At 41.7% G+C, this 26,161-nt stretch overlaps 2 protein-coding genes across 2 annotated transcripts; both read left to right on the top strand.

The window, feature by feature from the left end:
- The first annotated feature begins 3,789 nt into the window (after nt 1-3,789).
- Nucleotides 3,790-21,140, top strand: LOC126775819 (protein serrate). The gene is made up of 15 exons (XM_050497926.1): nt 3,790-4,116; nt 14,810-15,145; nt 15,227-15,281; nt 15,367-15,621; nt 15,706-15,766; nt 15,874-16,007; nt 16,331-16,681; nt 16,760-17,118; nt 17,435-17,567; nt 17,644-17,739; nt 18,376-18,536; nt 18,639-19,038; nt 19,181-19,413; nt 19,550-19,885; nt 20,291-21,140. Exons 1-15 carry the CDS (start codon nt 4,051-4,053, stop codon nt 20,867-20,869), a joined length of 3,555 nt encoding a protein of 1,184 aa, XP_050353883.1. The 5' UTR covers nt 3,790-4,050; the 3' UTR covers nt 20,870-21,140.
- Nucleotides 21,141-23,297: 2,157 nt separating this feature from the next.
- Nucleotides 23,298-23,990, top strand: LOC126776142 (uncharacterized). The gene has a single exon (XM_050498443.1). The coding sequence runs from the start codon at nt 23,298-23,300 to the stop codon at nt 23,988-23,990; it is 693 nt and encodes a 230-aa protein (XP_050354400.1).
- The last annotated feature ends 2,171 nt before the right edge of the window (nt 23,991-26,161 follow it).

The raw sequence follows: 26,161 nt of genomic DNA, 5'->3' as shown, positions 1-26,161 counted from the left end.
GGACATACGAAACTCGTGGCAACAACTTCACATAAGCCATGATTGTGCTAATTGTCTGGCAACTAGTCCCTCCCGCCGCACGACTCCCCCGCAATACGCAGCTCCGCTTAGGAATTATAATTGACCTAACGCTTATTTGCGTGAGAACGAGCAACATCTAAACTCAAAGACAATCAAACCTTGTAGCACCAAAATCTATCGAGAAAATTATTCTACGATTATCTTGAGCATAAAATAACAATAACTTTATTACTATAACAATTACAAGCTCTGTAAAACAAAAAGTATTCAATATTATAGCTATAATATAAAATTTGTTTAATCTACGTGCTACGATAAAAAATGGTCATTGTGCAAGACCGATGCATGCGTGCACTAAAAATGTTGCTGGCGGGTCAGCGTGAGAAGGTCTTGCCGAATATGGAGCAGCACAGCAATTGACATCGGCGCAGGCGCAGGGCGTTCACTCCGCGTCGCGCCGCCGCGTAATCATTCCGCTAATAGATGCACTCGTGGTCGCTCGCTACTCTCTTGCACGGACTAACTTTTTCTAAAGGATTCTTTTGACGTTTTTTGTCTAGATCTTAAGTACACGGTTTAGTTATGGGTCCTTGTTGACTATACAACCTTCAACCATTTTTGACTTTTTTAAAGTAACTTATTATAGTCAAAAAACAACTTAAAGAAAGAAGATTAGTCAGTGGTAAGACTGTGCCAGTTATTACAAAAGGGATATAATATTTTAGGTCCGAAGGTCATCGGTTGTTTAGCAGAGTAAGTAGCAGTTTGTACTGCATACAGAGACAGTGTCTATAGGCTAAGGGGACCTAGATACCAACAAGTAGCGTAATGTCTTGTTTGTCTTCCAAAAATAATTGTATGGTCTAAACCAACCGTATGCTTCTGCTAAGATAGTTAAATGGAATTGATCACTGCTGAATATTCGATTTTGAGTATCTGATAGAATGATGATGATGAAAATGAGATAATGCAAAATAAACTGATTAGGCCTCGATCCATTACAATAATCTAACTCATGAAAACAATAACAAGTACAAAAAACCAAACTAGTTAACCTTCCACAATTATAATATATTTATAAACTAACTGTGGAAAGTTAATAGGTACTTGCATCAGATAAATTAAATGAAGTATCACCTAAGAAACAATAACGAAATTAAAGTCTGGTAACCACGATCAAAAAATTACTTTAACTAGTGTACTTTATGCGGGACCAAGTGCTTTACAACAATGTACCTAATAATATAAAATAATGTAGGAATATCAATATATATAAAAACATATTGAATATATTTACAACTAAAGTGTACATTAGTGATATAAATAACATAAAGATATTGAAAATAACTATTTGAGTTTATTGATATTTGCTATAATATAATGCATGCGACGGTATAACTAAAGCAATGTCTTAATTTTAAATCTCATTCTAAGGGTATGTACGTACGGTATGTATGTACGGTCGGTTATGATAGTAAATGTTATAACTAACCCCGGAATATTAAATAATTAAAGTAAAGGTATTTGTATACATAATTATTATCCAGGTCATGATGTGTAATCATAAAAAAACTAACACGTTAACCGTGCAATACTCTTAAAATTAGCTTAAATAGAAACTAAGATAAAATCAAATAATAACTTTAGTTGGAGAATTCATTAAATATTAATAGCTCGTAATCAAATTTGCTACACTAAGAAATTTCTTTATTTATAATGAAATACTTTCATGTCCTCATAATAAAAAAACATTAAATCAGAAAGACCGTACGTACATAATGTATTGAAATTTATTCATTTTGCCTCCACCGTGCTCGCATTCGGCGACGCTTGTAAAACCTGTGCGCTTAAATTGACCACAATCTTTCTATTTCCAATATATTACGAGCCAGTTTTATGAGGCATCACACGAGACAGGTCAGTCTCGTAACACAATGCATTACAAGTTCACTTTGTTCCGTAACAAAGTTCAAAATTCATGGATGTTCCTGAGGAAGCGTAATGGAGAGACAATTTGTGAAGTTGTCTTGTTTAGGGCGTTATTTATTAACGTTGAAAGTCGGAGAAGCCGCCGCTGGGGAAATAATAATATCGTTTTTATTGAATCGGGATAGGTCGATCCGATTTATATGATAAGACGACATCGTCAGCGCTGCCGCTGGATCACCCTCGTCCGAGCAGCGAACTAGAGACAAATATTTCTTATTTATTATACTATACATACGTTACAACTCATAGGATTCAAACGGAAGTTTATTTATTTTCTGTAAACGATATAAAGACTGCGACGCGTAGAAAAGTTATTTTGAAAGAATAAGGATATAAATTTGGGACATAAAAAATGCAATCTCAAGAAGTCTGGTCCCAGTTACTGTAGACGAGCAAAGAGCTCCGTATCTGTCCACGACGGATGTGTATCGGGTTGGCGTCGCGCCGCGCGCGTTGTCGCGTCCTTCCGCCCATTTATCTGCCACTCGCCAGTGTACTCGAATATACATCCCCTTCCCCGCAACCCCTCCGCTCCTCTAGTCGCTAGGTCTAAACACACGACCATTAGCCGGCGCACGACCTAACGATGCCTTAAGTGCTACTTTTGTTTATTTTAAGAAGTTCGACCTCTATCACACGGGTTCGCGTTCCTCTTAGCAAGCGGCACCAAAACTGTGAGCTTGTAATTATTTCATCGTTGTTCGTAAGTATCCATTTTTATTTTATTTTATTATAAGTAATCCAATAATAATACTTAACTAAAATATAAAAGTCAATGTTGAACCAAATTACATCACCAAGTTTCAACCTGAATGCATTTCGAAGTTCGTAACGAAGCCTGAAGGTTACTGAGATGCCTTTTATAAATATATTTTTTGTGTCCGGATCAAGATATGACTCGTCTCGGTTCCTGTCTCAGATGCCGTCAGTCCGATCGCACCGAGGTTTCCTCTCGGCAAGTTCGATGCGAGCGCGATACATTCCATAGTTCTATATTAAATTTCATTAAACATTTTATATCTAAAATCTAAAGTGAAATATATTTCAACTCATTACTTCACACATACTCGATAACAATCATCTTATCTTTTAGCGCTAATAACGCATTGAAATCGCTTAAATTTTGGTCGAAGTCCATCGACATTGACAGCTGATTGCCTGCACAATAGCATTCGTTAGAACTCGACATACTGGCGCATTCACATTTGTATGTCAAGTCTACATTGTTAAAACACTAAAGAAAAAATAAAGCTCTTACAATTTGTTAATAGAAGATTGTCAAATGAACTTTTCTCGAACGGAAACAATAAATTCAATAAATCGTCTACTCCCTTACTATTGAGAATGGATTGTATCATAGCATTTTTATTTTTATACATATCCGACTCTTCTTCCTTCTTGTTTTAATTAATTTTATAAATCACTACAAAATGGTTATTTTTATTTTTTAATAATTATGTTAGGATAATTTATTTGGAAATATATAAGTGATAAGTATTATATTTATATTTAAATCTCCCAAGATGTTAAACATCAATCTCACTGTAATCTCATTAAATCTAAATGTGATATTATTTCTATTTATTTACAAATGAAGACAAAACATGCCGGTACTTACTGCTGTTTATACATAATTCCCGCAAAGTAATAGTTATCTTTAAATTATATAGAAGTCGTGAAATGTAATCTACGTTCGTCCATCGCATAGTGTCTGGGAGGAGAGCGGTGGCTGTGGCGCGCGAGTGACGCGCGGGAGCCCGGGGCGGGGCGCGCAGTCCCGACCGGAGCCCCGCGGTGAACGCACGCCTCTTGCACTTCGCGCGCGACTACGATCCGCGTGAAACGCGACCCGCGACACGCGACACGCGACCTGTGACACTCTTACGACGCGACAGTGGCCCAGGAACGGCAGACCGGGCAGTGCAATTGTGGACAGTGCAGTGCAGTGTGCCGGTGCGCAGATCGCGGTGGTGGTGCGCGGCGGCATGCGGCGAGCGCCCCAGCGAGCGCGCCGCTGGCGCCCCGCGCCTCGCTGACCCCATGCGCCCGTGCGCCGCGCGGCACGCGCCGCTGCTGCTCGCCCTCGCCCTCGCCTGCTGCCTGCAAGTACGTCCATCACTGACCACACCACCCTCCCAACACACCACATTACGATCGTCTTACATTACATTTAAAACCTACAGATTGACTTGACTGAAATGATTGTGTGTTCCACAATATCTACTGGTCACAAATACTCTTTGTTTTTAAAAATACCTCCTTTTGCGTTTTTGTAGTCTGTCGGTAATCGAAGTCCATTCTACGCTCCAGTCTCTACGTGAGCGGAATACTGGCCGATAAGTCTAATTCCAGCTTTTGTGAGATCTCTGTGAGCCGAGAACGAGAGCCGCATACTTACACCGTTACACGATTAGCAGTGGTCAACCTAATGTACTTTGTAATATATTCAACGACAGCATAAATAAATAAATAATTATATAAGCAAATTGAAACTTCCAGAGCGCACATCTACATGTTATGTTTAATAGAAGTCTGTAACAGCTAAATAGGTTTATTTAAGTTTATTAATAATATTACTTAGTACAGTAAAATTAATAAGAATTATGTCCGTCAAATTTACAAAGCTAAAAAAAAATTAATAACAAAAGATTATTTTCCCTTAACAATGTTTTATTTGTATTGCATAAATATTTCTAAAAACCTTACAAGAAAGTAAGTCGTGTAGTGAGACGCTATGATAATGTTTATATTATTGTTCTACAATCAGTCTATTGCAAATATGGAGTGAGCGCTGTACACAGGCGTCAGTAAAGGTGCGCGTACGCATCGTCTCACGCTCCCCGTAACCGTAATATCAATTAGCCACAATAACATTGTCACTTGTACCTTTGTATTTCGTCCTAGCGGGCATGATATACAATGAAATACAGAGGCGAAATGGAAAAGGATAGCAAAACAAAATTATTTATTTAATTCTCATTAAATCTGTTTAATTATTGTATATGAGATACAAAACTTGGTGAAATAAGCAAAGAGCAGAGACAGTGGCCTGTGTCATTAATAGAAGCCATTCGTTCAGTACAGTAACAGTAACAGCCTGTTAATGTCCCACTGCTGGGCTAAGGCCTCCTCTCCCTTTTGAGGAGAAGGTTTGGAGCTTATTCCACCACGCTGCTCCAATGCGGGTTGGTAGAATACACATGTGGCAGAATTTCAATGAAATTAGACACATGCAGGTTTCCTCACGATGTTTTCCTTCACCGTTAAGCACGAGATGAATTATAAACACAAATTAAGCACATGAAAATTCAGTGGTGCTTGCCCGGGTTTGAACCCACGATCATCGGTTAAGATTCACGCGTTCTTACCACTAGGCCATTCGGCTTTTTCGTAGAAGCCATTCGTATGATATTATAATTTATAAAATTATTAAGAAACATTTCTATTCATAAAATTCATTTTCAACCAAAAATGTCATTACATTCATTTGAATACTCACAGTATTATGATATTATAAGTCAATCAATATCTGTCAGTATGTTTGTCATCGTGAAAAACCTTAATGGAGGTTTATATTATTATAATATTTTATTAATTCGAAATAACTTATTTGAAAGCGGCAATTAATAATAATATTGCATATTAACTATTACAAGCGCATATCGATGAGCGACGAGATGACAATCATAGACTTTAGTTCATACTCTCAACCGACAAACTCTGCTTCAGGAGAAAGCCTTATGATTCAGAAAAAAATACTTTTTAAACATAAGAAGAAGCAGCCTTCCTTAACAATAATAAATTTATATATATTAAGTATTCCAAATCACCAACGTACCGACAACTGTTTGTTCTAAGACATGTGTCTATTTTCTTAATAATGTACAAGCATTATAAGTAATATTAGTTTTACAATTTGTTATCCACTAAACTTTTAAACTAATAGCACCAATAAAATGTAAAACAATATTTATTCGAACGACCGACCGCTGCGCGGACAACGGATATTACTATCATTAAAGTGAAAAAATGAAACTTTAAAACACAAAGTGCTTCGCGGTGAGAATCAAACACTTATCGCCTTCCCGCTTTCGCTGCGCCCGAAGTCATCAATCTTCGCCACATCGATTAATGACTGTCCGCATTATATTCCATTTTGGCCAATTTTCCTCGTCAAGTATTAAAATGAGAATTCGACAGCTCGATAAACAAATAAAGGGAATCGTGCTGTTCAGATAGAGCTATACAATAGAGTGACATTCTCAAGTTTTTCAAGGCGCTTAACGATAACTACATACTAGTTATCGTTAAGCGCCTCTATCAACACCTCTGCGCATAAACGGCAAGCAAAGAGTTTGGAGTAAATGATAATAGTCAAAATCAAAATATACTTTAAAGGCCCTTACAAGCCTAGTTGAAGAATTTAATATAAAGTTAAACCGTTCCAGAATGTAGAGTCTACTGAAAATAATCAGCAAGAAAATCTCATGATACATTAATAAAAAAAATGTTGTCAACAATCGTGCGGTATTTATGCATTAAAGTTTCAGCCAACAAGTTTAGATTACCTATATTATTCCATAAAAATATTGAGGACTAAAGTGTAATGTTTTAAAGCTAATAAAATTTATTTATAAAGTAAAATTAAAGCAAATATATTTTTCGACTTCAGATTTATTAAATTAATTTAAATTATTTACGAAATTATGAAATTAACGTACAAACATTAAAAACAGTCATAATAATTGTAGTAAATGTGAATGACGCGGGTCATTGACGCTGGGAGCCGCGTCCGCCCCTCACCGACACGACGCTCGCTAGAAGTTGCTCGGAGGATTCCAATGAATATATTTACATGTATTAAATATCTCACTAGCACTTGGGTTCAATTATCTTCAGCAAGTATTAGAAACTCTTACTGCTGTCGATAGTTAAGGGAGTGAACAGAGTAAACGACATGGCATTGGTCGTAAAGGTACGAGCTTAACTATTTCCTGTCACAATGGAAGGCAAAATAGGCACCAGTCAGAATTCCTCAGACGGCGCGCGGCGCGGGCGCATCCGTTCACAGGCTCTCCTCACAGATATTTAAACAATTCTTGAGAATTATCGAAAGTATCACTATAAATATTCTAGTTATGACCATAACCTTGACATTACATTGAGACAGACTTTGTACGGACTCGCCACACATTCAGTCGACAGTAAAGTTATAGATCGTGTCGTTAGCGAAGTATAACGCTTAGAATAATTTAACACTTAAATGAAACTCGGCTGAAACAAATCATATTAAACTAAATAATATTTACATACGGCGAGTACATCTCACACCTTCGATTTGCCGACGATATCGTCATCATAGCAGAGTCGCTGGAACAACTCACCGAAATGCTGCGTAGCCTAGGCGAGTCTTCCCGGTGTGTCGGTCTCGGCATGAACTTGGACAAGACCAAGGTCATGTTCAATAGGCATGTCGTGCCGGGACCGATATACGTCGAGGGCAAACCTCTCGAAGTTGTTAGTGAATATACCTACCTAGGACAGATTATACAAATCGGTAGGAACAACTTCGAGAAGGAAGCCGATCGAAGAATTCGCTTGGGATGGGCAGCATTTGGCAACCTTCGTCAAGTCCTCAAGTCGTCTATACCGCAATGTTTGAAGACGAAAGTCTTCAACCAATGCGTCTTACCTGCCATGACATACGGTGCCGAAACGTGGACACTAACTGCGGGACTAGTCCACAAATTCAAAGTCGCTCAGCGTGCTATGGAGCGAGCTATGCTCGGAGTATCTTTGAAGGATAAGATCAGAAATGAGATTATCCGGAAAAGAACCGGAGTCACCGACATAGCTTGCAAAATTAGCAGGCTGAAGTGGCAGTGGGCTGGTCACGTATGTCGTAGGACCGATGGCCGTTGGAGCAGACGAGTCCTAGAGTGGAGACCGCGAATCGGCAAGCGCAGCGTAGGGCGCCCTCCAGCCAGGTGGACCGACGACCTTAAGAAGGTGGCGGGCACCAACTGGATGCGGAAGGCGGAGGACAGGGAGCTTTGGCGCACCTTGGGAGAGGCCTATGTTCAGCAGTGGACAACGATTGGCTGTTGATTGAATATTTACATTTACTTTAATATACTTGTGTTGACAAATAATGATTTTTTAAAATACTGTAAGTTAAGTTTAAAAGGCATCGATTTAACAATATATGTATATTTTCTATAAATATTGTAAGTTTTATCTTCTTTTATATTTTCCAAACAGTATTAACTCATCAGTTCACCATTATAGATCAGATTTCAGACGCACCGAACCACTTGATAATGTACGTTTAATAGTAGGATTTTAAACATTCAATAAAATTGTATTCTGAGGAAATATTATTTGATTAAAAAAGTTAGTCATTTTTGTTTTGAGTTTGTGAATATTAATAGGTTTCAAAGAAAAAATCTTACGTCATCTTAAAATTTGGTTCCGTTGCGTTGCAAACGCCGTGTTACACGAAAACACGTACGAACAAACAATGTAAAAGTTCATTAGTAATAGAACTTTGTATTAGTTAACCTGAGTAAGAAACCGCATATTTATCAACTATTCTTGTGGAAAACTTATTTTAAGGTTTGAATAAGTCTGTGTAACTGCAGGCACAAGGGGAACATCTACAGCGTGATGAATAGTTACTATTTCTTTCGGTGACGATGGCTCGTTTAATAAGCTTGATAATAATTGAAAACAAATAATGTTTCTTCTCCATTCGCGAAAAATCGCTGAATGTAAAGTAAGGTAACGAGACCCGTCCGCGCACTTAATGTCATTCACCGCCTCCGCCAATTGATCTCGTTATTGATATGACATCCTTATGTCATGTCACCAAGTCGCAAATCCGTGGGAAAATCTGCGCAACCATTTATGGCAGAGTCGCTGAGCGAGTGAGCGCACGCCATGCATATTCATGTGCCTCGGCGACACTCGCCACTGCTCGCCGTCACTTTGCATGCCGACACCGCCGAGTGCCGACACACACCGCCTTTGGCAGATTTCAAATAACTAAACATTCGAATCGTGTTATCTTTTTATTACTTTATTAAACGTAAGTTCATCTCATTTGAAAAATTGTTTATGTTCGTAATAAAGTTTAATTATAACATTTGTGATTCGTGACTTCCTGCTAACTTTTATATTTGATTATTTATTGATTTTAACTTTAAAATTACACAATTAATAAATTAATTAATAAATCACAATTATTAAATCTTTCGTTCAAAATAACAATAAATATATTAAATAATATCACTGAAAACATGAAGACAGATTACAAAAAGGAGTTGTAGTATTCATTTAAATAGATGAATATTATGCACTCCATGTTTATTCTATATACATTTAATTGTATATAGTTGATAAAGTAAATTCATTTGCGAAAAACATATCAACTTAGTTTCTTGTCGGTTCTTATCGGTAGAATCTAAATTCCAAACTGGTGGTAGCGAATTAGTTATACATTCAATTTAATCCTGTAAGACTATGATTATAATAATATGTAGCTTTTTATTTTGATTGCTTTAATTAAACTTTTTTTGTAATTACTTTTTTATAAATCAAGCTACGAAATCAAGAGATTTTTATTTATTAAGATCGTCGACGCTTTCGGAAAGAGGAAGCATGATAATCGTTTTATAATTGCAGTCGTTACTATGAGCGCTGTTAACAAACCGCTCACCGACACGTCGACCCGAAATGTAATTAATGTACTTATTAAATACAGCGAACAACTGTAAATATACTGCGAAATATAATTTTTCGCACTTTAAACAATGTAACAGCCTCTCGGCTTAAAAATCGGGCCAAAAAAATATTCGGTCTTTCCGTCGAGGAATTGTCAATAACAGCTCGAGTTAGGAATTACTCAATGTCACTAGCTCACTAGTCGTTGGTCTTGCGTCTCTACAGTCGCCTCAGATTGCTGCCGTTAACTTTTTTTTCGTTTCATTTCATTTCTATCGGACTATTTTATGTTTGAGTACTCTGATGCCTTACGCAGTTAGTTTGTCTCTTTTGAAAGTGGTAACCATATCATTGAGTTAGGAGGACATCATTATAATCTTTGTACTCGTGACACAGAGCCAGTGTTACTAAGACAGGATTACTGCGAGACAATGAAAGCACATCAACAGGTATTAAACTTGTCTTTAATCTCCAGAGTTATCTTTAAAATATTGGTTTTTGCTATGGAAAGTTTGCTTAATTTAAGACAACACGAGTAGCGGCGAAGGCGCGTTGAAATCTTTTGTTTACAGGTAACCGGCTACTGTCAGTACTTTAGAATTCGTAGCTCAGCGCACCGTAGAGAGTTCGGCGCGTCCGCGTAATTTGTTAACTTGTTAACATGTTCGCACGAGCGTGTAGATGAGACCCGTTAGCTCATTTGCTCGTGACAACCGACAAAACCAACATTTTGGATAACACCGCGCCTCATTAGGGAAGACTCAGTGTGCGTGAGCCGTTACTCTTGAATATGTTAACTCCTACACTACACATCAATAACAATTATGAGTAACAAATATTTGGCAATTAATTGATACAATATGCTAATGTTGCCAGCTTGATTCGACCGCTCGTTGCTCTTATAATGTGTGGCAAATTTATACATTCATTTTGAACAAGTTTTTTTACTTTTCACTCGGTCACTCACCAACGTTAAGCTATTTATAATTATCTACATCAGATACTGTCTTCGACGTTTAATATTTAAATGCTAGTGCTTAGTAATTGACTTTGTCAATTTAAATAATCCACTTCAATTTGATTATTTTCACGTCGTTCTCTTAAAATTGCGTGAAATGTCGCAATTTAATGAGAACGGCGTAAAACATCTCTTAGATACTCTTTGTTAATTCAATTATTTATTTGTGTTAACTTGAGTTGGTTGGTACGCTTATTTATAAAAAATATGTAATTATTCAAATCAATATTTATTTGAACGTGTTTGGGACGAAAGAGATGAGTATTAAGGTACTTATATGAATATGTTTTTTAAACTTTTAACTTAAATGTGGTGTGTAATAAAAATAATTCATAAATAACATAAAAAATATTGTTCGCGAGTAACAATAATGGTTGCAATGCGAGATAAGACCGTTCCGAATTACGACTTTTTTGTTTCACACTATAATCGATTCAAAATCGGATCTTTTCTACAGCTGTAGAAGTTTTTTAAGTCAAATGGACTTAAGCTCAATGTTATTTGTAATGTGTATTCTTAATATGTTATTTATTATTACTAACTGCAACATAAGTCTAGATTTATACGGCTGCACATCAATTCTGGAACTGGTCGAAACCCGCATCGGGACACTAAAACTTAACGAAGGTTTCTTTTAAGACTGCCCGATCTGCCCTGTGCGTGTCGTGTAGTATTCCCGTAACCTAAGTGCGTGCGTGTGTATTTCTTCGTACAAAAAATTTGATGTTATTAGCGATTTATAAGAAACTGTTTATATTGATGAGTTTGTTGAAACACTAAGTTTGTTACACATCTATCGATGCCGCGTTGCGCGTGAACGTATTCAGACGTGCTTAAGCGTCTGATGTCATTGTAAAATGTTAGGTATTTATAGATACCGATTATTCTTTGTTTTTGACATGAACATTTAACGCGAACGTGTGACTACTAGCAGAGGGTGACGACGCCGGAAACATACTTCTTAAAAACATCTTCATACATTTCGACACAAAAACTTAAATTAAGCCCAAAGAACATATTTCTTCAATAATACAAAGGCTTAAAGTAATACTAAGCGACATAACGAATACACTAATCACTATGAAAAAGCACAATCATTTAATAAATCAATAACATGATATGCAATAAGTTTCACGTGTAAAGATTATTGTACGAACTACGAGTATATCTTGATACTAATCGCTCCCTGCGTGGAGACGCTTTGGGAAATGTGAAAAACATAGGATAATATTTCGATTATTTTATAACGATTATCTTACCTACATAACCTTATAATTTATTAAAAAAATATCGAATTAATTTCACGACCCGCCACGGGCATGGACGACGTCGTCGTCAAACGACAATGTACCGTAAACGTACCTATGTAATATTTTGTCCTACAAAGTCTATGCCAAGTAATCTATGTGTTCCTTAAAATACACTCAATAAAATGACTACCTAAATAATACTTCATTTTAATATTTTAAATAGGTAAGAAGCAAAAACGACTTATCCTATTGAAGAAGGACCTGCATATTAATTTAGTTTACAATTTCAGGTCAGACAGGAGTATGTTAATATGTTGTTTAGTTTTAGACGTAACATAACATGGTGACATAGACAGAGACACGATTGTTGGTCCAGACGATTTTGAAGAGAACGCTACCAAAACACAAAAGACTCGAAACAACTTTGTATGAGACATTAGGTTCGTCTCTATAATATGTACATATAGAAAATATAGCGACAGACATCGTTTATAAATAACTCGTAAACATTTTTATGTTTAAAAAAGTAGTAATCCTCATCAAATTTGGTAACTATTTAATACTAATTTTATCCTTTTTATGTTAATAAATATAGCCGTTTACTGCTATTTACCAATCACGTCAATTTAAATAAACCCGTGAATAAATAATAATAATTACGCGGGGAGCTTTGTATGACGCAATAGCACACTAGGTAGCTTATGTAATTATTATATATTATACGTTCGCCCAAATAGGATGCCAAATGTTTGTCTCGTTGGACCAAGTAGACCCGGGATAATATCTATATTATACTTGTTCGAAGTCTGGGTAGCGAGTATAGTACAACGGTTTTTCACAATAGTATACTTCAGGTTTTTCTTTTTTGTAACGTGACGTGATTGATGATTTCGTCTCCCTAGACGAAATGAATTATTCAAATAAAACATTACTCGATATGAAACAGACATCGTTCAGGTACTCGATGCCTTAAATAGAACAAAAAGCTTATGGTCGAAGTCAATATCGACGTTGTTGCCGGCGGCGACGGAGGGAGCGAGTCGTGAGCGCTGGGCGTCGTACTATCGGGCGGAGTCTCGTGCGCGCACTCCCATCCGCTACGACCAGCCACTATCACTTCTTATGTAATTATTCACAATGCACATGAAACAACATAACGAAACTTAATAGTAATTATAAATTTCCTGCTCTAAAACAAATTGATTGAATGAAACAAACGAATTGAATCGTTGTAAACCGATGAATACTTTTAGCAGATACAGCGCCTATCTACCGCCAAAGATACATTTTTCTATTTCTTAATACCATTAAAAAATACATCAAAGTCGTCACATGTTTCATTTCAATCTTTACATTCTATGAAAACTGTCAAAATAATGTTCTTTACATCGACTCAATTTATTTCAATCATAGTTTTCTGACTGTATTACACAGCAGTAGAGTGCAAACAGTAATAGAAGTTACTAGTCGGCCGCTGAGGGGCGGTGGGCGGCGCCGGCGTCTCTGGCCGCCTCTCACCTCGCCCGACCGACACGCGCGACGCCGGAGCGCACTGAAGTGTCGAATATCAGAGCTTTAGGTTGCAATAATAAGCAATACAAGTGTCGAGAGCTTCGATACTGCCACTAAAACTAAGACAAAGCTCATAAGAGCTTTAATAGAACTCAGTGTTTTGTGATTAAATATACTTTCTTCTACTTAAAGTGAAGGTGGAGTTTGCAAAGTTGAGCCTTATAATTTTTAGAAAAGTTATTTTGCTTTTTTATTATTATGTTAATAAAGGTATAAGCAGACTTATCGCAGGCCGGGCAGGTTTTATATAGATACTGTACGCACAGTTGGACAGACTCCTCTTGACTCTTGTTAAAGTGAAAATTAAAATAATATTCAGGTCTATAATCCATATCTAGGCAACGTAGGCAACTGGCAACAGGTCTAGAGTCTTGGGTTACACAGAGCGCGAGGTTGTAGAATTCTTCTAGTATTAATACTACATTTGTAATATGTATTTAAATTAAATTCGTTTACCTCCTTATTAAATATTTGAAAAGAAGAAATATGACAAGTCGTGATCGCAACGTTCTTCGAGTAGTTGACGGTGTCTCTTGTAGTCAAGCTCACATCATTAATTATTTTATACTTTTATTTTACAAACTTATTTCTAGCGCTTTAATTCGTTAAATAAATTTATATCTTCGCCATTACGTCACGGTAATGACTACGGTGGCTTTCTACCTCGCTCTACGACTCTGTAAGTACTCTTTCAGCTTTCATTTTGTATAAGTACAGTAAATTCGTATTTATTAAATTAAATGTGTATTACTTGTTAATTAACTTTGGACTAAATAATCATTCATATTCTATCAAGCACATAATTAACTATAAATATGATTTACGAGTCAGAGTAATTAAAAAAATTTAATTAGGCTAGTTAGAGAACCTGAATTTCATAAAAAATCTTAATATTAGATACTGCGTTACTACGAATATATTTCTAACCAACTCCGTAAGGGTAACGTAGGGTCCCGAGAATTGCAACGCCTAGAAACCTCTGCATACAGCCAATACGGATAATAGAGGGATGACTTTAGTGCAAGTGGAGGTGGAGTGGAGTGGAGATGCTAATTACACATTGAAGAGGCCTAGTCGCGCTGCACGCGTTAAATCATAGTTGTGGGCATTACGTCACCTAGCTTTATTTAGTTTTTATAAGTTTCATAATTTATACCAATTAGTGTTGTAGTCCTGTTTGAAATTATTTTATTTATCTCTTGTTTATTTATTTGTATGAAATTTTTTGTCAATTTAGTGCGCGGCGGGGGCGGGCGTGTTCGAGCTGCAGATCCTCGAGTTTTCCAACTACCGGCTGCAGCTGGCATCGGGTGTATGTTGCGGCGGCGGTGGCGCTCCCGCACCTGCGCCCACGCTCGCCGCTCCATCCAACGCAGGCGCGGTAGCAGCAGGTGGCACATGCGCACATCCGTGTCGCACGCGCTTTGCGCTTTGCCTCAAAGAATACCAGTCGGCGGCTGCGCCCGGCGCCTGTTCGTTCGGCCGCGCTGCTTCGCCTGTTCTGGGAACCGATTCGTTTACGCTTGCCGATCCACTCTACACTCTGTCGCTCCCATTCTCATTCCGATGGACCGTAAGTAAATTACTTTTGTTAATGTCTACTACATTATTATAATATAAAATTAAATAATTAATCTATTCCATACATTTACAGCGTTCATTCACGCTCATTTTACAAGCATACGACGACTACAACTACACAGATCCCGGTAAGTGTCGTTTTGTTGTAAATAATTACTACTTAAATAAAACAGAGATCGTAAAGTAACTGTCTGTATATAACGTTTTGCGTAGAAGAAACGGGCTTGATCGAGGAGGCGTGGTGGTCGGGCATCGTGGAGCCCGGCGCCGAGTGGCACGCGCTGCGGCACGCGGGCGCGGCGGCGGCCGTGGCGTACCGCGTCCGTGTCACGTGCCAGCCCAACTACTACAATACCACGTGCACCACATTTTGTCGACCTCGCGATGATAAGTTCGGCCACTACTCCTGTTCCGCTACAGGAGACAAACGCTGTCTCCCGGGCTGGCAGGGCGACAACTGCGAAAAACGTACGTCGTTTGACTTTACTTTTTGGATTAGTTGGATTTAAATTTTATATTAGCTATTATGTTCTTTCATTTTATTCGTTGCAGCTGTTTGTAAAGAGGGTTGTCATCCAACGCACGGCCGATGCGATAACCCTGGCGAGTGTCTGTAAGTATTTCTCTACGAACAATTTAAAATTGAATAACTTTATGTTATCTTCATTTTACAAATTAATTTTTTTTTTCTGTAATTGTCAATAATTTAAAATGTCTTAGTTGTCGTCCCGGCTGGCGAGGCGACCTATGCTCCCAGTGCCAGCCGTACCCGGGCTGCAAGCACGGCTACTGCAACGGCTCTTCATGGGACTGCACCTGTGATACTAACTGGGGAGGAATTCTTTGTGACCAAGGTATATTATATTTATTTAAAAAATAAAAATTGAGATGATTAGTACACCTCTTTACCGCTTTATTTATTTATTTATTTCATGTCCTTCACCCAAAGGTTGTCTGGAAGAGATCGCTCTTTTAGCGATAAGACCGCCTTTTATACAAAATAGTTTTCGTTTCTTTTGTGTTTGTATTTAAAATGGTTCTGTAACTCTTTTGGTGTACAATAAAGCATAATCAATTCTATTCTATTTCCATTATTTGTATATCTAGAATAATACAAAACATGCTCTGCATACGATTTAAATTTATTTTTATAATTACATCAATATTTTGTGAACAGATCTTAACTACTGCGGTACGCATGAACCCTGCCAACACGGAGGGACCTGTGAAAATACTGCACCAGACCAATACCTGTGTACATGTGCTGAAGGCTTTTCTGGCGTAGACTGCGAGCGCGTGGATAATCCATGCGCTCCGCAGCCTTGCGCACACGGCACTTGCTCTTTGGCAGCCGCACCTGCAGGATTCGTGTGCTCCTGTGAGCGTGGGTGGACTGGAGCACGATGTGATGCTGACGTGGACGACTGTGCCAGTGCACCCTGTCGTAACGGTGCCGTTTGTCGAGACAGGCTTGATGCGTTTCTGTGCGAGTGCGCCCCCGGCTGGACTGGACCCACATGTGTAGATGGTGAGAAAGTTCCCGTGCGTTTCTTATAATGGCTTATTTTAAAACAACAAAATATTTTATTGATATTATCATGCGCAGATGTCGACGAATGCTCAGAAAATGGTGCTGCAGAAGGAGCCCTGGGCCCGTGTGTAAACGCAGCTGCGTGTAACAATACAGCTGGAGGATACACATGCACTTGCTTGGCGGGCTGGACTGGACGCGACTGCGAGCTCAACGTCGACGACTGCACTGGCCAGTGTCTGAACGGCGCTACTTGCATCGACCTAGTGGACGACTTCCATTGCGCATGCGCGGCGGGATACGCAGGACGCACCTGCGCCCGCGACGTGGACGACTGCGCCTCGAGACCGTGTCGCAATGGCGGCGAGTGCGTGGACCTACTCGATGCTTATCGTTGTATATGCCCAGTCGGCTTCTCGGGCACCGATTGTGAGGTGTGCCCCGTCATTATATCGCTTACTGATTTTTCTTCTTCTTTCCTTAACATATTTCACACTTGAAGTCATTTTTTGCAATTCTATAAATGGAAGGACAAACATACATACGCACATATTTAAAAACCTTAGTGTGTATTTATGCAAATGAAAACTTTATCTAATTAACTTTCACAGCCGCACTAAAACACTAACACTCCTCTGCTTCTAGCTGACCTCCTGTCTTGGACGCTATTGTTGGGTGAGTGCTTCGCGTTAGCTTAAATAGGTGTTCATATTACGTAAGTAAGACCTACAATAGATGAAATCTGTACAGGACGACCGCGATCACTGCGCCGGTTCTCCGTGCGCTAACGGGGCGCCTTGCTACACGGCGCAGAGCGACTACTACTGCCACTGCGCGCCCGGCTGGACCGGGAAGAATTGCACGCAGCGCGCGGCGCGAGATCGTTAGTATCGGAAAGATCATTCAAAAATGTTAACCGGTAAAGTATGTTAAATTAAATACTTCTTTTTCAATCACAGAATTAGACGATTGCTCCCCGAATCCATGTCACAACAACGGTAGCTGCGTCTCCAGCTCCACGGGGTTTACCTGCATATGCCTCGAGGGTTGGTCTGGTCAGTATATCTGGTTTACTTGGTGCTAGTGGTAGAATTTTACCAAGCCCGTTTAGGTAGGTACCATCAGTAATTCTTCCGCCAGACAGCAATACTTAGTACAGTTGTGTCCGGTGTATAGAGTGAGTTAATAGGCATAATGGACGTCCTTATTCGTCGATAGGAAATCGTTATCCATAATAAAATTAATTCATAGATTATGTCGAACAAAGAGAGATACATATATGTAAGTATAAAGTAGACTGCAGATAGATGCAGTCGTCATTCTCATGTGAGTAGTTGAGACAGCCCATATTATCATCACACTGTACCAATTGTGAATGCCACGGAAGTATTCGGGTTAAAGAAACTTTATTTATCATTAAGAATAGACTTTTGACACTTTCATGAGAACATAAGATAATTACAATAATTGCCTAGCGTCGTAACAAAGTAACATTTATAAAGCATATTATTAATAAAGAAATAAAAATACAGTTACGAAGAGGGTATCTGTGAAAGTATTCATAATTTTGTTATAATTCAATCACACGCGACGTAATGTTTAGGTATCACAATTGAACTATCTTGTTTACAATGAGTTGGGTTTATTATAATTTGTAATGTATTGTTAATATCTGACATTTCTCTGCGCAGGTGAAACATGTACAATGCGTGAGGAACTACGATGTGAACTACTTTGCATAAATGGCGGTACGTGTGTACGGGACCCCCTGTCTACCATCGCCATCGTCACTCACTGCGTGTGCCCGCCCGGCTGGGCTGGTACCATATGTGACCTGCCCGCAACACCACCGGTAAGATCGTCAGTTCTAAAGCACAGACAGACGGGGCGTCACCGCTGTACCAAGAAAACAGAACTACCAAAGACAATAATTACCTAAGCCTTACTATTGTAGGTAACTCCGGTAGCAGCCGTTCCTCCCCAAACTGCAGTCGTTCCGCTACCGGCCGGCTCTGGGAGCGTTCCGTGTACATGTCTACATGGAGGCTCCTGCGTGGCCGTGGGGGGCAACTCCAATACGTGGGCATGTATGTGTCGTGCGGGGTGGGGAGGCGCGCGCTGCGAGCGGGCGGCAGACGGGTGCGCCTCGTCACCTTGCCGTAACGGAGCGCGCTGCGTGGGCGGCTCGGGTTGGTGGGCTTGCGAATGCGCTCCGGGATGGACTGGCTCCGACTGCACCACGTCGACATGCGATCCTCCTTGCCCATCACCGGCGACCTGCACCGCTTCTGGCTCCCAGGCACGATGCATTTGTCCGCCTCCACCAGCACGACTAGCGAGACGTTGTCTAGAGTGTAAGTTAAATGTTTGTAATTCTACTTATCGCAATATTACAACTGCATTTTGCAATCCGCAATGAATACAGTTCAGATCAAAAGATACTAACAATGTCGGACTATGTATTATATTACGAGTATATGTTGTTAATATTTGCAGTAATTGCCGGTCTCGGAGCAGAAAGTGGTGAAGCTATCGACGGCAGTGAGAATGGTGGTGAAGGCATCGCTGAGACGAGCGAAACTCCGGGTGCGTGCGGCTCCGATAACGGAACATGGTGGTGGGGCTGCAACGCGTGCCGCTGCGTGGCCGGCGCGCCGGCCTGCACGCGCCTGTGGTGCGGCCTACCCGACTGCCTCGCACCCGCCGCACTCCCTTGCCGAACCGATGAGGTAACAATCGAGATACCCTGCAAGCGACTTCACTATTTAATGTTTTGTAAATGTGTGTATACACTGAATACTAATTAGTTATATGAAAAGATTTTTTAAACTAAAAAGTAAGTAACTATAAACGCATGTATTTCAGGTATGCGTTCCCGCTGCTCCGTCGTTGTGTCTGCGCGCTCCGTGCGCGCCGCTCGGTGAATGTCGGCGCGTGTCAGGACGCCGAGTGGAGCCTCCCGCTCTTCCCGCACCGCCCACGTGTTGGCCGGGCGCCCGCACTCAGCCGCCCCCCGGCTGCGCGCGCGCGGAGCTGCGCCTGGCGCGGGAGCGGCTCGCGCGGGGGGCGCACGTGGAGCGCGCGTGTGCCGCGCTGCGCCGCGCGCTGGCCGCCGCCTTGGCGGACCGCGCGCCGCCCGCGCCGCCGCTGACCTTGCTGTGCGATCTCGCACCAGACGACGACGCACTTGACCTAGCGCTGGTTAGTATTTGGGTCATGGGTCGTAACGCCTACATTTTACAGATTTCTATTTCCTGTCGTTACAAAATTACCGATCCACCTGTCTAAATATTTTATAATATTTCAATGGGCCAAACAAGCTGATTTGTACAAGAGTTCCTACTTATTAATTTAAAATTAAGTAATAATTAATATTTATACATATATTTTTAGAATTTTTGACATTAGATTCTTGATTAATCTAATAAAAAATAGATATTATTATAGATAATTAGTATTGTATAAATTGACGATGAAAGGAAAACAATATGTAAATTGGAAAATGGGTTTGGAAATAAAGGCTATTTTATTTTATTTTTATTGATTTATTATATATTATTATAATTGTTAGAATGACTTTCGAAGTATTTTATTTTATTTTTGTAGTGGGCAGGGGAAGAAGAGGACGCTGAGGGAATCAGTGCTCTCGCCGCAGCGGTGCGAGTGCTCAGCGAACTCATTGCACGCCGTCGACTCGCTCACCACGCGCTGCTCGCCGCCGCACTGCGGCTGCGCGTGGAGCACGGGGCGCAGCCAACACCGCGCGCTGCCGTCGCCGAAGCTGCTGCTACTACGGGTGGAGCGGGTGGTGCTTTGCTTGCGCTCGCGGCTGGTGCCACATTTTTTTTACTGGGAGCAGGAGTGGGTGCAGTTTTATTCATAAGAAGACGACGTGCTGCCACAGCCGCTGCCGAGGAGCGCACGCGCCGACGCGACGAGGAGAAGTCGAACAATCTGCAGAATGAAGAAAATCTTCGTCGCTATGCAAATCCGTTGCGAGAGGAACGGCCGCCGCGGGAGGCCGACGAACTGCCGCGGGCGCACTCGCTGTACAAGGCGCAGAACGCGGACGCGCGCAACAACACGCCGCCGCGGGACAAGGAGCTCACGAAGCGCGCGCTGCCGCCGCCCGAGCCGCCGCCCGCGCGCCACCCGCCGCCCGAGCGCCTGACGGTGCTCGTCTAGTGTGATACTAGCCTAACGTAGGGACTAGCCTAGCGTAGCTTAGCCTAGAGTACCGAGCGACCGTCGCCGTCGGCCCGCCTCGCCGCCTTATTTATTGTAGTGTGATCGTGTTTTGTAAATATGTATTTTTGTAAATAATGTTAAAAAGAGTGATTTAATTGAGAGTAAGTAATTTTGTATGTCTTATTGAGAGATTGATCGTTACGATTTTATATTTGTAAAGAAGGTTGTAAAATTTAAAATGAAAGAAGTCGTTGTAATAAAACGCTATAAACAATGTGGTTTTTCTTTTACTTATTAATGTTAACTAAATCATCGTATTTGTTTTCGACTTTTAAAATATAATTATAGATTAAAAAAATATTAACGTTCCTACACTCAAAAGACCAAAAACTTTGAAGATTCTGTTACAAATAATAATATAAAATATCTTCTAGAAAAAATATTCATAGACTAAAGTTCATTGACATTGAAACCCTTTTATCAAAATCAGAAATTTCTAACTCAAAAACAAAATATAATTTACTCAAGTAGGCTCTTGCACGCATACTATAAAGCATATGTTGGTTTTAAAACTATAAATTAAATTAATATGAAAATTGCATTTAGAATTTGTAGTTTCTGAGTGGAATCTGCATCGCCCCTGGGCCCTAGTGGGCCCTAGATTACTAGTAGTTGACTTCTTGTTTGGAGTTATAGAAATAATACTTTCTTGTTGGTTGGATCGGAATACTTTTATTTGAAAATACCATGAGTATATATACAAAATCCTAAAACAGCATTAAGCAATGAAATAGCTTACATTAATTTATATAAATATTTACTCATGCTCATAGGTCATCTCATAGGTCATCTCATGCTCATAGGTCGAATTAAAAATTGCAAAATTAGGATGACAGTTGACTGACGACTCAACACCCTCCGGTCCGCGTTACTGAGCACTGACATCCCCGCCATTGCACCTCTGACTGCCACAATAATTTTGTTTGCTTCTAACATTATATAACTTCAAGAATATCTATTTCAATAATATAGTGTAATTAACTTCGGAATTCGGAATAAGCTTCGGAAATAATTCATTGTATGTGATCAAATCAGCATAGAGAGCATATCATTGATATGCAAAAGAAAGAGTGTGGGAGATAGCACAGATCCCTGGGGGACCCCAGCATTCATTACATAGAATTGTGAAGCGCAACCATCAACTAAAACACGAATTCTACGCTTGTGTAGGAAGCTGGCAATCCAGGTGCATAGCTGAGCAGGCAGACCATATGCCGGCAGCTTGGAGAGAAGACTTCTGTGCCAGACCCTGTCGAAAGCCTTGGAGATATCGAAGCTGACAGCCAACGATTCTCCATGCTTGTCGATAGCTTCACCCCAGAGGTGTGTTACGTACGCTAGAAGATCACCTGTGGACCGTTTTGGTCGAAACTCGTACTGACGATCATTAATTAAACAGTGATCTTCTAGGTAATGGATCAGTTGGTTGTTTAAAATCCGTTCCATCACCTTACAAAGTACTGAGGTGATAGCTATTGGCCGATAATTTGCCGGGTCAGACCGATCCCCTTTTTTGGGAACCGCTTGCACATTAGCTCTTCTCCAAGCCTCCGGCACACATCCCGAAGAGAGAGAAAGTTGGAACAGGCGCGTTAATACAGGAGACAGCTCCGCTGCGCACTTCTTCAGCACTATGGCTGGTATTCCATCGGCATGTACGGTGCTTTTCGATTGAGAGTATAAGGAAAAGACTACTACTGGCCCTATTAGTCAGTATTTATCGTTAACGGTAAAAAGTGTTAGTAGATCATTTTTATTAGCCACTGCTAATGAATGCGTTGATATTGTGTTCCAAGTCACTCAAGACTGATAGATTTGTGGGTTTCTCTATTAATTTAAAGAAGTGCATTTTTAGCAACCACTACAGAACTCTTAGATTGCACTATCAGTCAAGGTCAGGTGCACCCGAGCGAACAGAAAGTAAGGGGCCATTTGAATTTTTAGGCATAGCCAGTTATTTTCGCGTTATTTACGTTATGAAATGCATCATGCCGTGTCGATCCGTTCGAAGCTGTGCGAGAGGTGCAAAGGCAACGGACATTAGAGCATCTAGAATGATGCAAACCGGGAGCGTAGAGCTTCGTGTTCAGACCACCAGTCAGCGCACCATTTGTGCTGCGGGCATACAATCTGCACTCACGGGTCACTGGGTCGCTCACGGCTCCGACGGCCAAAAATCGTCGGGCTGCAAGGGCAAGCTTCGCTGCGCGGTCTGCGCAGAGCCCGGCAATTTCTCTGGGCACATGATGGGGGCGCGGGACTGCAGGCCCCCCACCACGAAAGGGAAAGTCCCCGGCACCCGGACCACCCCCACGTCGGACGAAGGAGGCCGTCAGGCATCTGCTGAAGCTAATACTCAACCAAAATGAGTGCACCAAGCATTAGCTTCCTACAGTCGAACTTGAACCACTCCGCCGGGGCGCAGGACCTACTGCTGCAGTCCATGGCGGAGTGGCAGATAGACCTGGCGGTGGCCTGCGAGCCCAACTTCGTTCCTCCCCTAGCTCATTGGATAGAGGACCTGGACGGAACGGTGGCGGTCCTCTCGAGAAGCGGAACGGGTCCTCCCCTCTCACTTATTGAGAGGGGCTCGGGCTACGTTGTGGCGGGATGGGGCGAGTACGCGGTCGTTGAAACGTACTTCTACCGCAGCCTCGATGAGTTCGAGACTTATCTCGGGTCAGTCAGAGCTGCGGTAGCCAGGCAGTCACCGAAACCTACCCTGATTCTCGGCAACTTAAACGCGAGGTCGCGTGCCTGGGGCAACCCCACCACGAATCCGCGAGGGAGGGCCGTCCAAGTGTGGGCGCTACTTTCCGGCCTGTCCCTTCTCAACAAGGGGCAAGTTCACACTTGCGTGCGCCACAACGGGGGGTCCGTAATGGACGTCTCGTTTGCCACCCCTGTGGTAGCACGCAGAGTGTCGAACTGGAGAGTAGAGGAGAAGGTGGAGATCATCGCTATATCCGATTTGAGATCGAGATATGCGATGCAGCCATGCGGAGGACTCGGCGCGGAGTTTCGCGTCGGCATGTGTTCTGGTGGTCACCGGAAATAGCCGAGCTTCGGGTGACGTGCAGCCGAGCGCGGAGGGCCTATGTCCGCTGTCGCAGGCGCAACGGCCTCGACACGGACCTAGAGGGACAGCTTTTGGCCGCTTACCGCCAGCTGAAAAAAGATCTACAGCTGGTTATAAGTCGGGCCAAAGAGAAGGCGAGGGAGGAGTTGCTGGCGGGCCTTAATCGGGATTCATGGGGGCGACCGTACCGCGGGGTTTGCGGAAAATTCCGCACCCATGTCGGCCCGTGACGGAGACGCTGCCGCCGGGGCTCCTCCTGCGCCTGGTTGGGGAACTGTTTCCCCACCCAGGCGAGTTTGTCCCTCCGCCTATGGCCCCTCGCTCCGTGATAGAGGACGCAGTGGCTGCACCACTGATCACGGAGCGAGAAATGGAGATGGCCCTCGGCCGCTTGAGGGCCAAAAATACGGCGCCGGGTCCGGACGATGTTCCAGGGCGTGTTCTGTGCGACGCCTTGGAATACCTGGATGCAAGACTTCGGGAGCTGTTCGACGAATGTCTGAGAAGCGGGCAGTTCCCGAAGCCTTGGAAGCAGGGGAAATTGGTGCTGCTGCCGAAGGAGGGTCGACCACCGGGCTCCTCCTCGGCATACAGGCCAATAGTGCTGCTGAACGAGACGGGCAAATTGTTTGAGAAGATTCTCGCAGCCCGTCTCGTTCAACACCTCGACGAGGGGGTTCGGGTCTCTCAGAGGCTCAGTTCGGGTTCAGGGCGAGCCGTTCGACTGTCGACGCCTTGAACACCCTGAAGACTCGGACCATGGAAGCGGTGGCCCAGGGGAAAGTGGTCCTGGCGGTGTCGCTAGACGTGGCAAATGCCTTTAAAAGTCTCCCGTTCGAGACGATCAGGGAGGCACTCCGATACCGTGGGGTGCCGAACTATCTGAGGAGGCTGTTGGAGGCGTACCTCCAGGACCGAGAGGTTGCGGGGGGCGACGGCAAGTTGGTCCGGCGTCGGATAGGCTGCGGCGTTCCACAGGGGTCGGTTCTCGGCACAATCCTGTGGAACGTTAGCTTTGACTGGCTCCTGTGGGCATCCGTCCTTCCCGGGATGGGGGTGCTGTGCTAAGCGGATGACACCCTCATCACCGCGACGGGGCAGGACTTTCGGGAGGCGGCCCGCCTGGCCGAGGTCAGGACGACTCTCACCGTGGACCGAGTGGAAATGCTGGGCCTGAGGGTCTCCATCTCCAAAACGGAGGCTCTCCTCTTCCACGGTCCACGTAGACGCCCCCCACGCGGGGCGAGTATATTTTTAGTGGGTATCCCGATGTTCAGGGCGCACTCGGTGCCTTGGACACCGGCGAGTCCCACATACCCCCCCACTGTTTCCGTGGGGGAAACGCGTAATGCGTTTTTCCAGCGATAAAAAAGGACACTTGGATATCGAATACCTAAGGAATAAAAAAAGCTGAAAAAAAGTAATACTTTCTTTTAATAAACCAAAATTTTCGAAGTAATGTAGATAAATACATAAGATATAAAAATAGTGACATTAGGAAAATAGGATTTATTGACTTGGGGAGTGATTTAATATCGATATGTGAAATTTAAAAAAATGGGATAACGCTGATAATAAACCTACGGTAGGATTCGGTGGCACGGTTATTCATTCGCTGGGATCGGGTATAGTTACTAGTAATATAAGTATTCAGGGCGATAGCGCTAATCTACGTAGTTATATATTGTTGAATCGGATTCGATATTGAAGTATTCTTTTCTTATAGGTCAAACTTATACCCCATGTTAATATTTTAAAAACAAAGGATATAAATTACGAGTAACTATGATGTAGTCGACAAAAATGAAATAAAAATAGAATTAAAAGTTGCTCATAACATTACAATTAAACAAACAAGAGGCCAAATTCTACTAATTTATAACGATTACAATACGTTCCCGATTCAATTCCGATCAAATCCGAATAAATATAGATTAGTCATAGACTAATCTATATTCGGAACCGAATCGAACCGATATGACGTTAACATATACCGTTGTGTCAAAACCAAATTTAATTCTTAACCCTTATAGAAATAGTCGATAATTAAATTGAATTATAGAAAAACGGAAAAACGGCAACGATCAGGCTTCGAATCAAAGTCAATCTGGTCAAAGTCAATGTATCAAAGTCAATCTTTCGATGTCAAT

This window comes from Nymphalis io, chromosome 19, assembly GCF_905147045.1.
Source record: "Nymphalis io chromosome 19, ilAglIoxx1.1, whole genome shotgun sequence".
NCBI lineage: Eukaryota > Metazoa > Arthropoda > Insecta > Lepidoptera > Nymphalidae > Nymphalis > Nymphalis io.
The sequence above is the reverse complement of the archived record's forward strand: the minus strand, read 5'-3'. Positions and strand labels throughout refer to the sequence as shown.

Bases quoted from the DNA above. Each gene is read 5' to 3' on its own strand.
- LOC126776142 (XM_050498443.1), top strand. From the start codon at position 23,298: ATGAGTGCACCAAGCATTAGCTTCCTACAGTCGAACTTGAACCACTCC.
- LOC126775819 (XM_050497926.1), top strand. From the start codon at position 4,051: ATGCGCCCGTGCGCCGCGCGGCACGCGCCGCTGCTGCTCGCCCTCGCC. The intron at 15,767-15,873 runs GTAAGTATTTCT...AAAATGTCTTAG, and splicing joins GATAACCCTGGCGAGTGTCT to TTGTCGTCCCGGCTGGCGAG. The intron at 17,568-17,643 runs GTTAGTATCGGA...TTTCAATCACAG, and splicing joins GCAGCGCGCGGCGCGAGATC to AATTAGACGATTGCTCCCCG.